The sequence below is a fragment of the Pteropus vampyrus genome, unplaced genomic scaffold (genome assembly GCF_000151845.1).
Source record: "Pteropus vampyrus isolate Shadow unplaced genomic scaffold, Pvam_2.0 Scaffold41, whole genome shotgun sequence".
Taxonomy (NCBI): domain Eukaryota; kingdom Metazoa; phylum Chordata; class Mammalia; order Chiroptera; family Pteropodidae; genus Pteropus; species Pteropus vampyrus.
The window spans coordinates 4,548,190-4,565,617 of NW_011888822.1; the positions used below are offsets into that span (position 1 = coordinate 4,548,190).

Consider the following 17,428-nt stretch of genomic DNA (forward strand, 5'->3'; position numbering starts at 1 on the left):
GCATCATTCATGTGACTGGCTTCCTGAGAACTAGTCAGGAGATGGTTTGGGGTCTCCTATCTCCTTCTTACCTCCCTTCCCTATTCATCTCTCACACTGCACTGAAAACACTGGGGTGAGTGACAGCAAAGGCTAACGCAGGAGATGCAGCTTAGAAGAAATTTAATACAATCCAGTTGGAGAAGCATGCATCTCACCGCAGCCATGAAATTCCATTTTGAGCTCAGCATGAGCTGATGGAGTAATGAAATGAAGACGACACTGCAAATGGCTGGTGAGTCTAATAACAGTTTTTGTAGAGTTTTTAGAGGGGCTATTAGACTGTGCATTTCCTCCCTATGAACCAGACCGCCTAAAAGGCTTAGAGAGATGAACTCCTTTGTCATTCTTCTCTCCTTTCCCTCACATCTGCCAGCCTCTGTCCTTCTTGGTATAAATAGCTTCTCACATAAAAAGAGCAAACTGTCAACTGTCCGAATGTGAATGGTAAAACTGGGCGCCTGGCACTGTGACCCCCTCCCCGTGGTGAGCCTTAGCTATAGAATTCATGGCTCTGAAGTAACAGGCACAAAACCATCATCCGAATGAACAGACCAAGGCGAGGGCTGAGGAAGCAGGACAAGTGAAAGGATTTTAAAAGCATTTTGAATTCTCCTTTAACAAACAGCCTTGTATTTAGGCTACATTCAGGGAAAGTCAGTCACGGGGCAAGATGCTGGGAATGGAAGGGAGTAATTCATTCATTCTCACAGTTCCTTTGGACGTGAACATAACCCTCTCAGTTTTACAGACAAATCAACTAAAGCTCAGGGCAGCCAAGGTTACAGAGCTAGTAAGTGGTGGAGAGAAGATTTGGCCCCATATATTTCCAACACTGTCATTTTTCCATTGCCCGACAGCAGTTCTCAACTTCAGCATGCAGCAGAAACACCTGAAGGCCATGCTGAGACGGACTGCTGGGCCCACCTCCAGAGTTCAGGTTCAGGAAGTCTGGGGCAAGACCTGCGAATCTTTATTTTTAATAAGTTCCCAGGTGATACTAGTGCTGCTGGTGCTAACGCAATCTGAAAACCGCAGGACTAGGCTACTAAATCTGCAGATTTAATCATCATTCCATGTTAACAACTCGGCTCAAATATTACCTCTTCACAGTGGCCCTTGCTCTCTACAGTAGACTCTCCAAATCAGGAAGTAGCAATTTACAGCCTGTGGATAAAACTGGCCCCGCTGCCTGTTTTTGTAAATAAAGTTTTATTGTCACATGGCCATGCACATTCATTTACAGATTGTCTATGAGTGCTTTCACACTGTGACATCAGAGTTGGGTATTTGCAACAGGGGCTGCATGTTCCACAAAGCCTAAAATATTTATTATCTGGCTCTTTACAGGAAAAAGTTTGCCAACCTTGGCTCTAAATCACATCACTCTTTTTTACTGCTTTCTCAGCACACATAACTTTCTGAAAGTGTCTTATTCATTTCATTGTTAATTTGTCTGTATCCTCCACTAGAATGGCACCTCCACAAGGGCACAGATACTTGTTTGTCCCTGGAAAAGTGCCTTGCATGTAGCTGGCACTCCATAAATATTTGCTGAAGGAATGAATATCACTGCTGAGTGCCCAGGTACGTGACATAGTACCAGGAACATGAGGGCAGCAGGAGGAAGTAGAGGAAATGTAGTTCTCACCATGTGGGCTCCCAGCCAGGATGACAGAATGGGAAGAGCCAGAGATAAACAGAGATCATTGTGAGGAAAACAAGCCTTTGAAGGTAGAGCCATGCTGTTTCCTGCAGGGATGGGGAAACTGGAGGTGGAGAAAAGGGGAATTCCTTAGTCACCAGGGTCAACCCGAGATTAGGAGAAATTTCCTTCTCCTAAGAATGAAAGAGCCTTGTATGACACATGCTGCTTCCTCTCCTCACACACGCTAAGTTGCTTTCCTTAGACCTGATATCCTGGGTGGATCGCCATGGAAGAGGGAGGGTGGAGGAGGAAGAGCCTGGGTGGGCGCTGGAGTGGGACAGACGGCTGGTGTGAATCTTGGCTCTGCCTCTTACCAGCTGTGGTATCTTGGGCAAGTTTCTGATCCTCTCTGAGCTGCACGGTCTTCATTGGAAACGTGGGAAATTTGTACAAGGATTAAATGTGATTGTTTATCCATTTAGCATTTGTTTACTGAACGAGTAATATATATGAGACATTATTTTAGGCACCAAGCAATAGCGTTGAACAAGGCGGTGTACATCTCCTTCCAACAGGCTCACATTTTGGAAGGCAGGGTATATGACAAAAGGCGCAGATGCAAACGCATATGGAATTTTTGCTATGTACTCATCATATGGAAGATTGCTTGTTACCTCTCTAGTCTCTAAATGGAGACTCTGTGTTGCCTTATTTCTACCTGCAGAGGCAGAAGCATCAAGGTGATGCATGATAGGGGCTCCTTTGACTTCTCAGGAGCAAGTATAGCAGCGGGACTTCCCAGTTTTCATGTCCATGGAAGCCTTGACAATCGTTAGACACTGCATGGGCTCCATTCATGTCTCCCCAAACCGTCCAACAACACTTTCCCCAAATTCTTTGTGCAGATACAAAGTTGTTACTAATTTCATTTCACTTCTGAGCTGCACGCAAATGAGTAACTTCAGCAACAAGCCAGATCTTTGCATGGCAGGCTTCTTCATGTCATTCAGTAGCTGCTCAAATACCACCTCCCCAGAGAGGCCATGCCTGACCAATCGGTTAAATTAGCAATCCCTCCAACATCTCGACCCGTGTTCATTACCACAGAAGCTGTTTTATTTTCTTCATAGTCTAGATTAGATGAGATGCAACTTGTAGAGCACCTAGGATAATGCCTGGCACGTGTAAGAGTTCACTAAATAATTATATCACTATTACTAACATCATTCGTTTTTTAATCACGATCTTGAATTACCTTGATTATTGTTTTCTAATTTACGTGTCTCCAACACCTCCTTATGATGACAATGTAGCAGAAATTTTATTTCATTTACTGTTTTATCCCTGTTACCTAGACAGTGCCTGACACATAGTAGGTGCATATTAGATATCATTGAATAACTGAACAAATGAAAAAAGCCTAATTGCTTTTTCTTTTTCACAAAATTCTCCAGCATACTCTCTGATTCATTCCTTACTCTCTCATTAGGGAGAATACAATCCAGTAGAACGCTGCCGAGAAGCCCTCAGCCCACCCATTAAAGGCAGGTGCTAAGGAGGCTCTCCGAGGCAAAGTTAAGAGGTCAGAGCCAGGGTCCACTCCTGACCTGTTACTCCCCAAAGGGAAGTTTGTAATATTCTTCTTTGTGGGAAGGCTCTCTTTGCAATCTGAGTAACCTACAGAAAATGCCCCAGGGACTCACTCCTCCCAGGCCTGGGGTTTGTGATGTTGCAGGAGATCATAAGCACTGAGGAAGGTGGGTGGCAGTCACCTGTTCAGCAGACAGCCCTGAAGCCTGGTTGGGGCACTGAAGAAGTCAGAGTCAGGTGGCTCCATCTGGGCACCTGTCCAAGTCACTCTGCTTCAACAGAGCCAGACTTCATCTGAATGAAGCTGCACCTTTCCAACAACCCCACAGCAAAGAAGCTGGGGAACAGAAAGGCTCCTGTAGTGGTAGAATTGAAAATTATTTTATTAAAACCTTTGAGAAGGTTGAGAAGGAATCCAGGATTTCCGTTAAATCTATGTTTAATCCACCTCCTCCATCCCCACCTAACCTTCGTCCGTTATGGACAGGCAAAATTTCTTCTCCCCCTCTGCCTGCCCACTCAGGGCAAGAGTGATCAGTGTCACTTACTACAGCTTCACAAGAACGGAGGTAAGGAAACAGCCACTTTATTGAGCAGCTTCTGTGTGCAGACACCCTAGGAGCTTTGTACACATGCCCTCATTTGGGGCCCAGATCAGCCCCGTGGCCTACAGGTCTAAGTTATCAGCTCCCAGGTCAGATTGTCTGAGACTGAACCTGTCTCTGCTGCTCATCAGCTGTGTGACCTTGGGCAAGTTATTTAACTCCTCTGAACCTTGTATTACTCACTTCTAAAACAAAGACAGGGATAATAATTACCAAATAAGGTTATGATAATTAAACATAATAATGGCACATAACAAGGGTCTGACTGAAAGTTTAGTCATTTTTTTCCATGGTCATCATCATTATTAAGAGGAATATTAGGCTCTTGGAAGTTGAACTTTCCTGAAGTCAGAGAGGGAAGGAGCAGCAGCCGCGTTTGCCCAACTCCAGAAGCAAGGCTCTTTGCACTGGGCCCTGCTCATCCCTCCCCACACTGTGACTCTCGACGGCTCCCCAGGTTGGGATGGAAACACAAATGGCCCCCTGGTATGGAAACAGAAGGGCTTCTGCCAGACCCTCGGCTCCTCTCATCCTGCTCCAGACCCTAAGTTTTGGAGCCGAAAACACTGCAGCAGGTTTGTACTGGAGTCCAGTCCTTCACCAGATGCCATCCGTCTCCTGCCTCTTTGCAATGTAACCTAAGAAATTTCTGAAACAGTTAGGCTGGTCAGGGGAATCTGCTCAGAACACACACTTTTAAGAAAAGCATAGGGAGCAGGAATAATTGATACATAATAATTCTTCACATAGAAAAACATTTTAGAGTTTTTTTTATCTTTTCAATGTGATGCAACTCTGAACATGGTCCTTCAGAGGCTCCCGGTCATCTGCTTGTCTCTTAACAAATATTTGCTGGGTGGCTGCCATGTGTCAGGCACTGTGCTAGGTGTTGAGCGCTTCCTAAAAAACATAGCAGACAAGATCCTTGCCATCTTAGATCTTAAAACAAAGTGGGGGAGCCAAATAGTAAACAAATAATTACACTAATAAGTATCTAATTACAAATGTGACGAATGCTAATAAGGAAAATTCCAGAGACTGCCATAAATGGGACCTAACTTTCTATTGGGAGTGGGGTGGGCGACGTCAGAGAAGCTCCTTGAGAAAACACATTTAATCTGACATCTGATGGATGAGTAATAGTCACTATATTAAAAGCCAAATAAACAACTTTATGTATCCAATAAAGACATTTTAGACTTTCACAAGGCTCAAAACCAACTAATTCACCCACATCTTTAGGGAATGTTGGATGGTTTATTTTGCCCCTTACAGCAGCATACTTTGAAAGCCAAAAACTGGCCAATTACTCCTGACATCTACTCTTTAGCCTTCCTGAGATAATTCGAAGTGAAACTGGAGATTTCTGGACAAATAATCAAATCTCTATGCTTTATGTGCAAAAACACAGTTAAGGTCAGGGTAAAATTACTAATGTTTGGAGACCAAGGATTTGAGGACATGTATATTTGAGAAGCCCCCACAGATACTGGAGTATAAAAAACATCAATGAAAAGGCCATTCACTCAGGAGAAACAATCCGATGACCTCTTCAGATTTCCATGGAGCAGTGAGTAGAAGAACTAATAGAAAAACTACATCCACATGTACCTAATGAAGGCTATCCACCCAGAGGATGAAGCAGTTAGCACCTTTCAAGAGGACAATTTGGCAGAATGGATCAAAAGCCTTAAAAAAGGTTTACATGTAACCATTCCACCTTTAGGAATTTTTCTTCAGGAGAGGAATAGGCAAAAGTACAGGAAGGTTGGCTGCTACCATCTAATTTAATGTCGAGGAGAGCTACCAACAACACATATTCAAATAGAAACTTTCAACTTAGGATTGTTCAATGGTGGTGCTCTTGGTATTTGGGAGGAGTCAGTTCTCCTTTTGTGCAGGATCGTCTAGTACTTTTCAGGATGTTTAGCATCCCAAGCTCCCACGAATTAAAATCCAGGAGGGCAGGGATCTTGTGGAGTCCCCGAGCCATTATGACAATAACTACCTCCTACCAAACATACAGTTCAAAATGCCCCCTAGTGGTGGGTGGTCCACTCCAGCTTAGAAACTACCAATGGAGAACTATATACCTACCTATTCCAAAGTATAACACCTATTCAGAAGTATAATCTGGATTTGAATATATTTACAGAAAAAATATCTTCAAAATACGTGAAGTGGGAAAGAAAGCCACAACAATTAGGTAGCGTCATCACATTTTTGTCCAAAATGAAACAGAAATGTATTCCTATATAGATATTTGTTATACATATGCAAAAAGATTGAAAAACAATTTCCTTTGGTTGGTAGAACTCGAGTGCTTTTTATCTGCTTTCTTAGATTTCTCATATTTCTTTTCTTTTCTTTTTTTTTTTTTTCAATAATAAAGTCTTCCCTTTAAAAAGGAAAAAGCAACTTCTGTTCTGGAGAACAAAAGGTGACCCGCCCACTGCCTATTCCTCATGCCGCTCCAACTCTTGTTTTGACTTAGTGAGAACAGCAGGATCTGCCTCAGAAGCACAGGTCTCTGCACAGTCAACATGGGATCACCACTTTTTCACTCTGCCGAATACCTGACCACCTTACAAGGCAACAGATATTATACTGGAGCTAGAACATAGTAGATGTTCAAAAAATGTTTGTTGAAATGAGCCATTCTTTATATCAACTGGGCCAGAATGTTGCTGACAGATACTCCAGGTTTTAACATCACTTTCACCCAGTGGTACTCAACCCATCCTCCAGAGATACTGGGCAATGTCTGGAGACATGCTTGGTTACCTCAACGTTGGGAGAGGTGTGGTGTGTACTACTGGCATCTAGTGGGTAGAGGCCAGGGATGCTGCTAACCATCCTGCAATTCAAAGGACGCCTCAATAGCAACAACTTGTCCAGCCCCAAATTTCAACAGGACTGAGCTTGAGAAACCCTGCTCACCATTTGCCTTTCTTAGAGCTCATTAAGTATTTTCTGAATCCTTCCTGAAGTGTTATGTACTGTAAATTTATAATCATGGTATCTCTGAGATAGAGCACATACTATTAATTGTTTGAGTTTGAAGAGAAATTGGAGCCTTATGGATGACTTCAGATGATCGATCAGGGCAGACTCCAGTTCTCTGTTCTGCTACCACGGGGCTCTCTGGATGGCATTAAACACCTTATTGGGAGTAAGCAAAGGCCAAGGATCTGGGCAAACTCTCTGATTACTTCTCAGGCTAGTCATTAAAAATCATAGTTACATGCCTGTCCTCTCTGGCATCATCTGTTATATCTATCATTTTCCATTCTATTTTAAGAAAGTTAGGTTTTGTGGCTGGCAATTAAATGCCAATATTTAAGAACACCTCCCCAAAAGGGAGGTGACTTTCAATGGCATTATATTTAATTGGAAGGTATTTCTCATAAGAAACAAGAATAATAAAGAGTGTCACCTGAAGGTATATTAACCAACTCCACAATCATGGAGTGAAATGAAAGGTTTCTAACAAAAATAAAAGCACATTACTCTCAACCCTAACTAGTCTTTAGTATTTTGCCTCCAGCACAAAATATTTTAATGTTCACTGTAATTTCTCTTGATAGAAAAATGGTTTTTCCCAAACCAGAGACAACTAACATGATATTAAACACCAGAATTTTTATTAGCGAAAGGCATTTAGGCCTCAAATTTTTCTAATCTTAAAACATACTGAATAGATCTTTAAAAATCTTTAAACCTATAAACAGTTTTGTTAGTAATAAACTTCAAAAGATCTTACAATTTAAAATTTTGAAGCCCATTTCTTTCATGCAACATGATCCCTTCAAACATCTTTAATATATACTCATATTTTATTAGGCAAATATAGAGCCCTTCAAATAGCTTGAAGAGAGACTCTCTCTGAAGAACGACTTCCTTTTGAATCATCTGTGTCATATAGGTTTGAGTAACTGTAGGGAACAGAGAAAACCATCCAAAGAACAATAGAATTGTAAGACATAGGAATATCCTTTCATCTGACATAATTCAAACCACTTGTTTAATAGCATTAATCATTTTCTTTCAAAACAAATCAAAGAACATTGTTTTATACTTCCCAAAGACGTTCATTTCAGATGAGTCAAGTGGCCTCCAAAAATATCAGAAGCACTCACTTTTTGAACTGGTGAATTTAACCAAGACCTAGCTCTTGCAATTGTCTGTTCTCTTGGGTCAATAGAAAACTTTCTCTGAATCTGAACATCACAGAATGATGTTTAGTCATCTTAGAGAAGAATCTACTTAAGCAGAGAACTTAAAACAGCTTAACTTTGGAATTTCGAGGCTCAATTTAGCAGGAAGTACTATGAACAAAACAAAGATGGGTCTCTTAGAAGCTGCTGGAAATGAGGTTAGCAAGAAAATGAAACAAGCTTACAGATGTATGTAGGTGTGAAAACTTACTGCTCTAGTCCTGGGGGTAGAATGGTGACGTCAAACAAAGATATTCAGTCATCTACCACCTCATTTGAGTTTCTAGACAAATTCAGCCAAATTAAACTACTCTCGTTATTTAATACAATCTTTACTGAAACAGAACAAAAAGTAAAGATATAACCACACCCTACAAACTGAGAGAAAAAGCTTTTATTTCTTCCTGCTAATATCGCAACACAGAACTCCCTTGAATTCTCATGAAGATTATTTCCTGTGAATGTTTCTATTCCAAGATATTTTGTGATCTCTATTCTAATGGTAAGAATTAGAATAGAGATCACAAAACCGAAGTATCCGTAGCATTTAGAAAGGTAACACAAAGGGACAAAGTGGACTTAATGAAGACTAGGGTGACTTGGAGAGATCAAGCTCTGTCAAGGAAGAATGACCAGCACTCAAGCCAATGGCCAGAAAACCAATCATAGCAGAAATGAGATTCCACAGTCTCAAATTTTCCAGATATAAATATGAACTTTTCAATAGAAATTCCTAACTTTTAAATATTAGCAACCGATTCAAAATTTTAAACAATACTTTACTGGCTAAACAAATCCTGCCTATGTGCTTGATTTTATCAGTCAATTTGTAACCTCAATATTGGAAGGAAAAAAAAAGAAATGGCTAATCAAAGATGTTATCAGGGTCCCACTCTTAAGTTGTTGGTGAATTCTTAGGCCTTTCTTAATCATAAAGAATTTTTTCTAAAAGAATGATCACATTTAAAGTTATTGCCTTAAAATTTTAGCGTTTTTTACATTTCAAAACACTACGTTAGACATAAAGTTTCTCCAGAGCAAGAAACTTTTCATGTCAGAGGAAGGAAATAGTGGTCGAACACTTTAGATTCTGATAAAACTGTCTCTCAAAGAAGCACAGAGAAGATCATGAAAATATCCAGTCTACAGAAGGGGCTTCTAAACCAACACTGAGGTTGGCAGAAAAGAAAATTCCAAGTACCAAGAAATGCAAAGCAGAAGCTGTATATCACTGAAAAAACAAAATGCAGTGAAACAGAGAGAAACCAAGTTGATCTCATCGAGCAAATAATATTTACAGTCTGTGGGTAGTGTCAAAGTATTTCAGGAAATGCCAATGTCTTTCTTTGTAAAGCAAGGCCAAATGTAATAAACACAGCATATATCACTGGAAAGAATAAGGCGAATCCATATTTCCTCACTCTCCTTTACAAAGGATCTTAACATTAAGATTCATGGCCAATGTAGAACTTCCCTTCCCTCTCCAAAACCAAAGTTTCACTATCTAATGTTTCAAAGCTAACATACCTATGAAGTTTCTAGAAAATCTTCTGTTAAAAGTTAATAATTGTGATTCAGAATGAACTAGTAATGGCCCACAGAAGGCTCAGTTTTATTTCTCTTCCTCATTTCCTCCTGAGGCCCTGGACATCTTCAACCCATGGAGCCCCAACCTCTTTTCTGAATCAGTCAGGTCAATTCTTCCTTCCGCACCGGAATGAGGAAGGACGGGCAACATAAACACAAAAGCCAAACCACAACCACCCTCACGTCAAGAATGGTACCTGTTCAGGCTTCAGCCCGGGCGGGACCCAGGCGTACTCCTCCAAGGCACAGCCTGAGTCGTCATCTGAGGTCGAGTTCCTCTGGAAGTCAAACATGAGTTTGCTGACGGTCTTCTCCATCTCCAGGGGCATCACCGTCACCATGTGCTCCTCCTGAGGGCACTTGCAGTGCAGACAGATCTTCCTGCAAGCAGCAAAGATGGTAGGTGAGAAGGAAGGCAAAAGATACCATTTTTTCGATTGGCCTGCCAGCCCCCAGCCCTTGGATTCCAAAGCATAAACACATTCCTTGGCAACTGCCTTTTGGCAAAAGCATCTAAAGGAGCGTACCACAGCACGCCTGTCTTTGTAGAAGGTGCCACACGATCAGGCACCACCAGGTAAGCATGCTAAGGAAGTTTACACATGGATCCCCACCTTTTCCTTTAAATCACTATCACAAGAGGAACGTCAAAATATATTATTTTACTAGGTAAACACTGGATATGAACCATGACCACAATTTCTTAGACTATAATAGTAATTAGACATAATACATATGCTGACCAGAAATATTACCAGTAGATTTAACAAATATTGACAACATACCATTTATATAAAGGGTTCCTAGACCTTAGAAAACCGAAGTGGTTTTGAGAAGAACTGTAGGTGAAATTTTCTTTAAGAAGAGAAAAAACATATTTTTTCCCACTCAACAAATCTGGTCCTAAGATTTCATGAGAAAGACATTTTCACCTCCAATAAAATTCTGTGTAGGTTTAAAATTCTAATTGGAAACCCAAATCTTTCCTACATCGGTCGTTTTTTCATACACAAGAGGATCGTACATGTAAATTATTTCAAAAGGTAGCAGCCAATGATAAAAAATCTCTCCCCCAAATTGAACATTTTTCTTTTAAGGTTACCATCTGTTCTGTTTTCCATGGCTACACAAATGATGAAGGAATAAAAAGGTTCATGTCAACAGCACAAAAGCATTTCTAGCTTCCACTGATAAAATAGAGAAGAAAAAATGGAGGAAGAAATTTTTAAGAAAATAAGCTATTATATGTGCACTCTCATCTTCATGATTAGTTTCATAGCAATTTATAAAGGCAATGAAGAACCCGTATTCCTAATCCCCACATGTGCCTGAATTTTTTGATAACAGCTTTGTTAAGATATAATTCACAGACCATAAAATTCACCATTTAAAAGTGAACAATTCACTGGCTTTCAGCATATTCAGAGTTGTGAAACCACCACCACTGTCTAATTTTAGAACATTCTGATCATTCCCAAAAGAAAACCTACACAAATTAGCAGTAACTTCTCACATTCCCTTCCCCCCAGGTCCTGACAACCACTAATCTATTTTCTGCCTCTATGGTTTTGCTTGTTCTGGAAAATACACATAAATGGAATCATACAAAATGTCGTCCTTTGAAACTGGCTTCTTTCACATAGTATGATGTTTTCAAGGTTAATCCATGTTGTAGTATATGTCAGTCCTTCATTCCCTTTTATTGCATAATGATATTCCATGGTACGAATATACTACTTTTTGTTTATCCATTCTTCAGTTGGTGGACATTTGGACTGATCCTATGTTTTGACTTTTGTTAAGTAATGCTACTCTGAATATTTATGCACAAGTTTTTTTTTTTTTTTCTTTTGGTGTGTGTGTACATATGTTTTCAATTCTCTTAGGTATATACCTAGGAATAGAACCGCTGGGTCATATGGTAACTTTATGTTTAACAATTTGAGAAACTGTCAAACTGTTTTTCAAAAATATATGTCCCATTTTACATTCCCACCATTAAGGAATGACTGTTCCATTTGCTCCACTTCCTTGCTATACTTGTTATTGTTTTCTTTTTGATTCTTGTCATCCTAATGGGTGTGAAGTGTTATCTTATTGTGGTTTTGATTTGTACTTTCTTAATGACTAATGATGTGAACATCTTCTTATGTGCTTATTATATATCTTTGGAAAAAATGTCTGTTCAAACCCTTAGTCCACTTTTAAAGTTACTTGCCTTTTATTGTCAGGTTGTAAGCATCACTTATACATTTTCTGGATATAAGTACTTTATAAAATAAATGATTTGCAAAATTTTTCTCCCATTCTGTGGGTTGTCCTCATTTTCTTAATGATGTCTATTTAAGCATAAAAGTTTTTGACTTCGATGAAGTCCAATTTATTTTTTTCTGTTGCTGCTTGTGCTTTGGTATCATATCTAAGGGACCCAATGTCATAAAGATTTACTCCTGCATTTTCATTTAAGAGTTTTATGGTTTTAACTCTTATAATTTGGTCTATGTTCTATTTTGAGTTAATTATAATATATGGCGTGAGGTAGGATTTCGAGTTCATTCTCATGTGGCTATCTAACTGTCCCAGTGGCATTTGTTAAAAAGTTTATTCTTTCTCCATGAATTGTCCTGGCATCCTTGCTGAAAATCAATTGATGATAAATGTGAAGGTTTTTTTTCTGGACTCTCAATGCTATTCCATTGACCTATATGTCTACCCTAATGCCAATACCACACTGTCTTGATTACTCAAGTTTTGTAGGAAGTTTTAAAATTGTGAAGTGTGAGTGTTCTTCTTCTAAAAAACTGTTTTGTTTCTTCTGAGTCCCTGGCAGCCGCATCATAAAATGTAAATTTTAGGATTAGCTTGACAATTTCTGGAAAAAAAAAATCCTGCTGGGATTGCACTGAAGCTGTATATCAATTTGGAGAATATTGCTACCTTAACAATAAATATTAAGTCTTCCAATCCATGAACAAAGAATGTCTTTCCATTTGTTTCCATCTATTTTAATTCCTTTTAATGCTATTTTGTGGTCTTCTGGTACAAGTCTTGTACTTCTTCTGTTAAGTTTACTTCTAAGTATTTTATTCTTTTTGATGCCATTGTAAATGAAATTGTTTGCTTAATTTTGTTTTCAGATTATTACTATATAGAAACACAAATGGTATTTGTACATTGATTTTACATCGGTCTTAATGAACATGTTTATTAGTTCAAATTGTGTGTGTGTATGTGTGTGTGTGTATGTGTGTATTCCTTAGGATTTCTTATATATAAGATCATGTCATTGTGAATAGAGACAGTTTTCTTTCTTTCCAATATGATGCCTTTTGTGTCTTTGTCTTGCCTTATTGCCCTGGCCGGGACCTCCAGTACAGTGGTGAATAGAAATGGCACGTGTGGACATCCTTGTCTGGTTCCTGATCTTATTAAGGGAAAACATCCAATCTTTCACAATCAAGTATGATTTACCTGAGGCTTTTTGGAGATGCCCTTTATCAAACTGAAAAAGTTTTCTTCTATTCTAGTTTGTTGAGTGTTTTTATAATAAAAGGGTGTTGGATTTTGTCAAATGCTTTCTTTTCCAACTATTGAGATGATCGGTTAGTTTTTGTCCTTATTCTATTAATGTCTTATGCTTGAATTTTGACACCAAAATGTACTGAAGAAACAAAATCAGTTTAGTCCAGCCAAGTTAGGCTTGTCAGATTCTCCTACTTCCTGCTTTTTATCAGACTGAAAAATACAGACAGAATATATACTTGGATCTGGTTTGCATCTCCTAATTCAAAGACAGTTCATCCAAACCCTGGCTGTTCTTTTTAAAAATAGTCAAAGCTCATTTTAAGAGTAACTAATTAATCAGCTACTGTAAAGAAGTCGGGGGTACTGGGAAGTAGTCAGGGTTTTTCCCCTCTGGAATTTTTTATACCAGTTTAAGACTTAAGGGAAAAAAATTACTGTGTTTAAAAAAATTTAGTGATTAATGGTTTTTACTTGAAAGTCATATATTTAAAACAAAAGGTACAGGAATATTTACCAAAATTAGACTCCAGAATATTCATCAGCAATTAGGGGAAGATGAAACCTACATTAGTGGAAGGGGAGAAACATACAGTAAACATTAAACATAACAAATCATTCAATCATATAGAATATTAAAAGTGCTAAGTGCTACACAAAAAACAAGGAAGGTGAAGCAGGAGAAGGCTGATCAGGACTAAGGTGGAGGCACACGCAAACAGAATGTACAGCACTGGACTTCTTTAAACGTTATATACAGGAGTCCAGATTCACATACCAGTCTTCCAAGAAAGGAAATATCACCCCCACTTTCCAGAGAAGAAAATGAAGGCTCAGGGAGATTAAGCAATATGTTCAAAGTAAACCCTAAACAGCAAGCAGAACAGAGATTCCAAGTAAGCTCTATCTAATCCCTGAACAAAAACAATGACCTATAGGCAGCATACCCGATTCCAGCCACAATACCCTTACTCCTGAAACAATAAACACATTCGGAAAAATGAAAACTAAAAGAGGAAAAAAGAAGGAAAGAAAATAAAAACGGTAAATCAAAACCATGAAGATCTTATGTATTTCCCTGCTAGTTTCTTGTCTTCAGCTTCTCATTTATAATTAACAGGCACTCCTGTGGCAAGGCATTTTTATTTGCAAAGAATTTTCGACCTTTCAGTGATTCCATGACAGCCTTTGGAAGGACTAATTTAATAACTTCTGTTTATAAATAGCAAACCCAGGGCCCAGATGCTCAGAAAGGAGCAGAGGGGCAGAGGCAGAGGGTCAGAGGTAAAGCCAAGAGGATTTCTCTTGATCCGCATGTCTTTCTCCTCCTCTCGGCAAAATGCACACAACAACACCCAATAGCTCTCTCTTTCGACACACTGATTAAAGCTTTTCAGCAGTGCGTGGGGGAAATATATGATTTGGCTTTTCCCCCCGCAAATAGACATTTATGAAAATAGAACCTCCTAGTAAAGCAGGATTTCATTAAAAAAAAAAAAAAATCCAACCATATAAAGCATACATTGGTTTCATTCTGTCAGAGTTGACATTCTACCTGTACATAATTGGGTTTGTGAATGACAAGTTTCCAAGGAATAAGGCATGATTCAGAGAGCAGAGATCTTGCATTCCCCTTCCTTCCCTCCCTCTACCTGGCAACGACCCATGCAAACCCCCACCCCAAATTTGCAGCTATTAATTCATTCATTTCCACATCCAGAAGTCACAATCTGTTCTTCCATGGAACACACAATACCTGTAGGTGAAGGCTCTCTTTTTAACCGTCTCAAAGTATTCTGGTCATCTGCACCAGTGACCACACTGTTTGGAAAATGACTAACAATTTATACCAATTAACTTATCTACCTTAATGTGGAAGGATTCATTATAAATAGATTGGGTGTGCGCGTGTGGAGAGGAGGTTCTTATACCTGAGATGTTGACAGGTTATTTACAACACTGAACTCTGAACCATCGTGTCTTATTTTGTGTGAGAAGTGATAGAATGAAGACAATAAATGAATCTTCCTTTAAGCGTGATTCTGACAAGTTCAAGTCATAAATTGTAGAAATCTAGATTTGGAGGATATATATAATCATCATTAAATACTTTAAAATGTTTCCTTCTCACTCTCTTTCATCCAGCTCCCCTTCTAATGAGAAGAAAATATATATTTTTAAGAACTCATATGTGGAAATATATTCAATATGTAAAACAGATTTGCTCAAGTTGATGTGAGAGAAGGGGACCCTGAACTCACTCTCTCAAGCTCGATATTCTTCCAAAACTCTAGGCATTTTCATTGTCCTAAGGTCCCCAGGTTCCAAAGACACAAGTTTGGAAGCCAGCATCCTGCCCTGGATTCCTCAAGGTTATGTTCAGCACTTATCAAAATATGAAGTAGGTGCCCAATAATTTGATAATGACCAAATCAAACCAAACCAAACAAAAAACAAATGAACAAATAAAATAAAGGCTGTCAATGGCTTTTAAAACATAAACAACTCCTAATCATGAAACTGTGCATATAAATAATGATTCTAGTCATGATAAATTGTGCAGCTGGTTACCAAGACACTACAGGAAGATGCTTGGGGAGTAGTAATGTATCGTAGTAACTTTGATTTGATCAGACACAGGGCCTGGAAGTACCTTTCCACCAGCATCCCAGGTGACTCCGACACATACTTGGAGGACACTCTTCTGTAGCTAGCCTCCTAGTTAGAGGGAAGCACTTGAGAAAGAGTATGGTCTGAAAACTGGTGTGTGTTCTACCAACACAGCTGATGATCTCAACAACTCTGGGCAATGTGTATTTAAAAATCTGCTCCAGGGGATCTATGCCAACTCCTCCTGACCATCATGTCTTAACGCTTACATCACTAAGCCCACCCATCACTCAGCTGGGTACCTACTGGGGCTTGTGTATGTAAAGGTGCTGGTGAGAGGCAGGACTATCCCAGCCACCGGAACGGTGTCTCTCATTGCTAGCCCTGCCATCTATCCTCCTGCCTGCCACCTCCTCTGTGGCATAGGCCAAATCGGGTTCAGGCCACTCTTATGCACAGGGTCAAGGGTAGACGGTTTAAAGAGTGGCTCAGCATCAACACAAACCAAGTGATTGATGAGGAATGCATAATGCTGAACTCAACATGGTAATGCTTCAGGCAGCCGAGATCAGGTGTGGGAAAATACAGTTTTGTTAAAGACAAAGGGCTAAAATAACCCCAAGGTCTCTATAGCTTTTTGCTAAATAACAGATGTGTCCTAAGTATTTAAATTTTTCCATGACTCTGGCTCACTAAGGCAAAAAATAACTCTTTTTATTCTTAATAATGGGAAAAGAGGAAATCTTTTTCTCCCTATAATAATTCAAAGCTACTGCTTCCTTATCCTTAAAAAAAAAAAAAAAGCAATACACAATTAATATAGAAAGGGATCAGGAATTATAGATAAGCAAGAAGAAAACTATTTCAAAACATTCACAATCCCAGAGATGATCACTGTTAAACAGAAACAGCTGCTGGTCCTCTTTTTCCCTCGTGTCAAGAAACTGGAGACCAGATTTCATTCTATGTGTTCCCTATGGGCAAGTACCAAGAGACAAGACTCTGGCCTGGAATGACAGGACAAGAGCCAGAGCCACCCACATGTGAACGCACAATACTCTAGCAAATAGATGTGCATTATTCAGTCCAGATAGGTGGGTCTGTTCTGATCTGGTGCCCTGTAGCAGGATCAGAGAATTTATTTACGTTGCTTGGAAGATGCCGGCAACACAGGAATTGCATGTATATTTATGGGTATCTCAGACTTAAGTCTCTCTGATAAAAAACCATCTGAAAACAGGATTTTAGCATCTATTGACTTTCAATTTTCTGTGCAAGGGAGGAGGGGTGGGACATGGATAATTTAAAACCACTAATCCTTGGCTCTGACTTGGGTCTTTGTACATCAGTCATATACTCTCAGTGCTGCAGTAACTTATGTCACCTCAAACCACCTAAAGGATCCATCTTGCCAGGACAGTCTCAGGAGCAGGTGGGCAGGAGTCCAAATTTCTCAGTCTCTCTGCTGCCCAATTTCCTAGGATTTCCAACGGGAGCACTGACTTTTCAGATACATGCAAAGCACCAGCCTAAAATGAGTCAAAAATTTTTCTGAGTTTATTGCCCTTTGAGAATACCTTCCCCAGGCTTTAGGAGGTAAATAAGTGGGG

At 39.5% G+C, this 17,428-nt stretch overlaps 1 protein-coding gene across 5 annotated transcripts in view; it reads right to left on the bottom strand.

The window, feature by feature from the left end:
* The window catches only part of PRICKLE2 (prickle planar cell polarity protein 2), a 332,917-nt gene that overhangs the window by 79,118 nt on the left and 236,371 nt on the right, over window positions 1-17,428 (bottom strand). For 4 of the 5 annotated variants that reach the window (XM_023529685.1, XM_023529686.1, XM_011358458.2 and 1 more), the window contains one exon: window positions 9,884-10,067. In XM_023529685.1, coding sequence (XP_023385453.1) covers window positions 9,884-10,067 — 184 coding nt within the window. Of the gene's footprint in view, window positions 1-9,883; window positions 10,068-13,725; window positions 13,774-17,428 lie in introns of all 5 variants that reach the window. The other variant, XM_023529687.1, reaches the window with a different exon arrangement.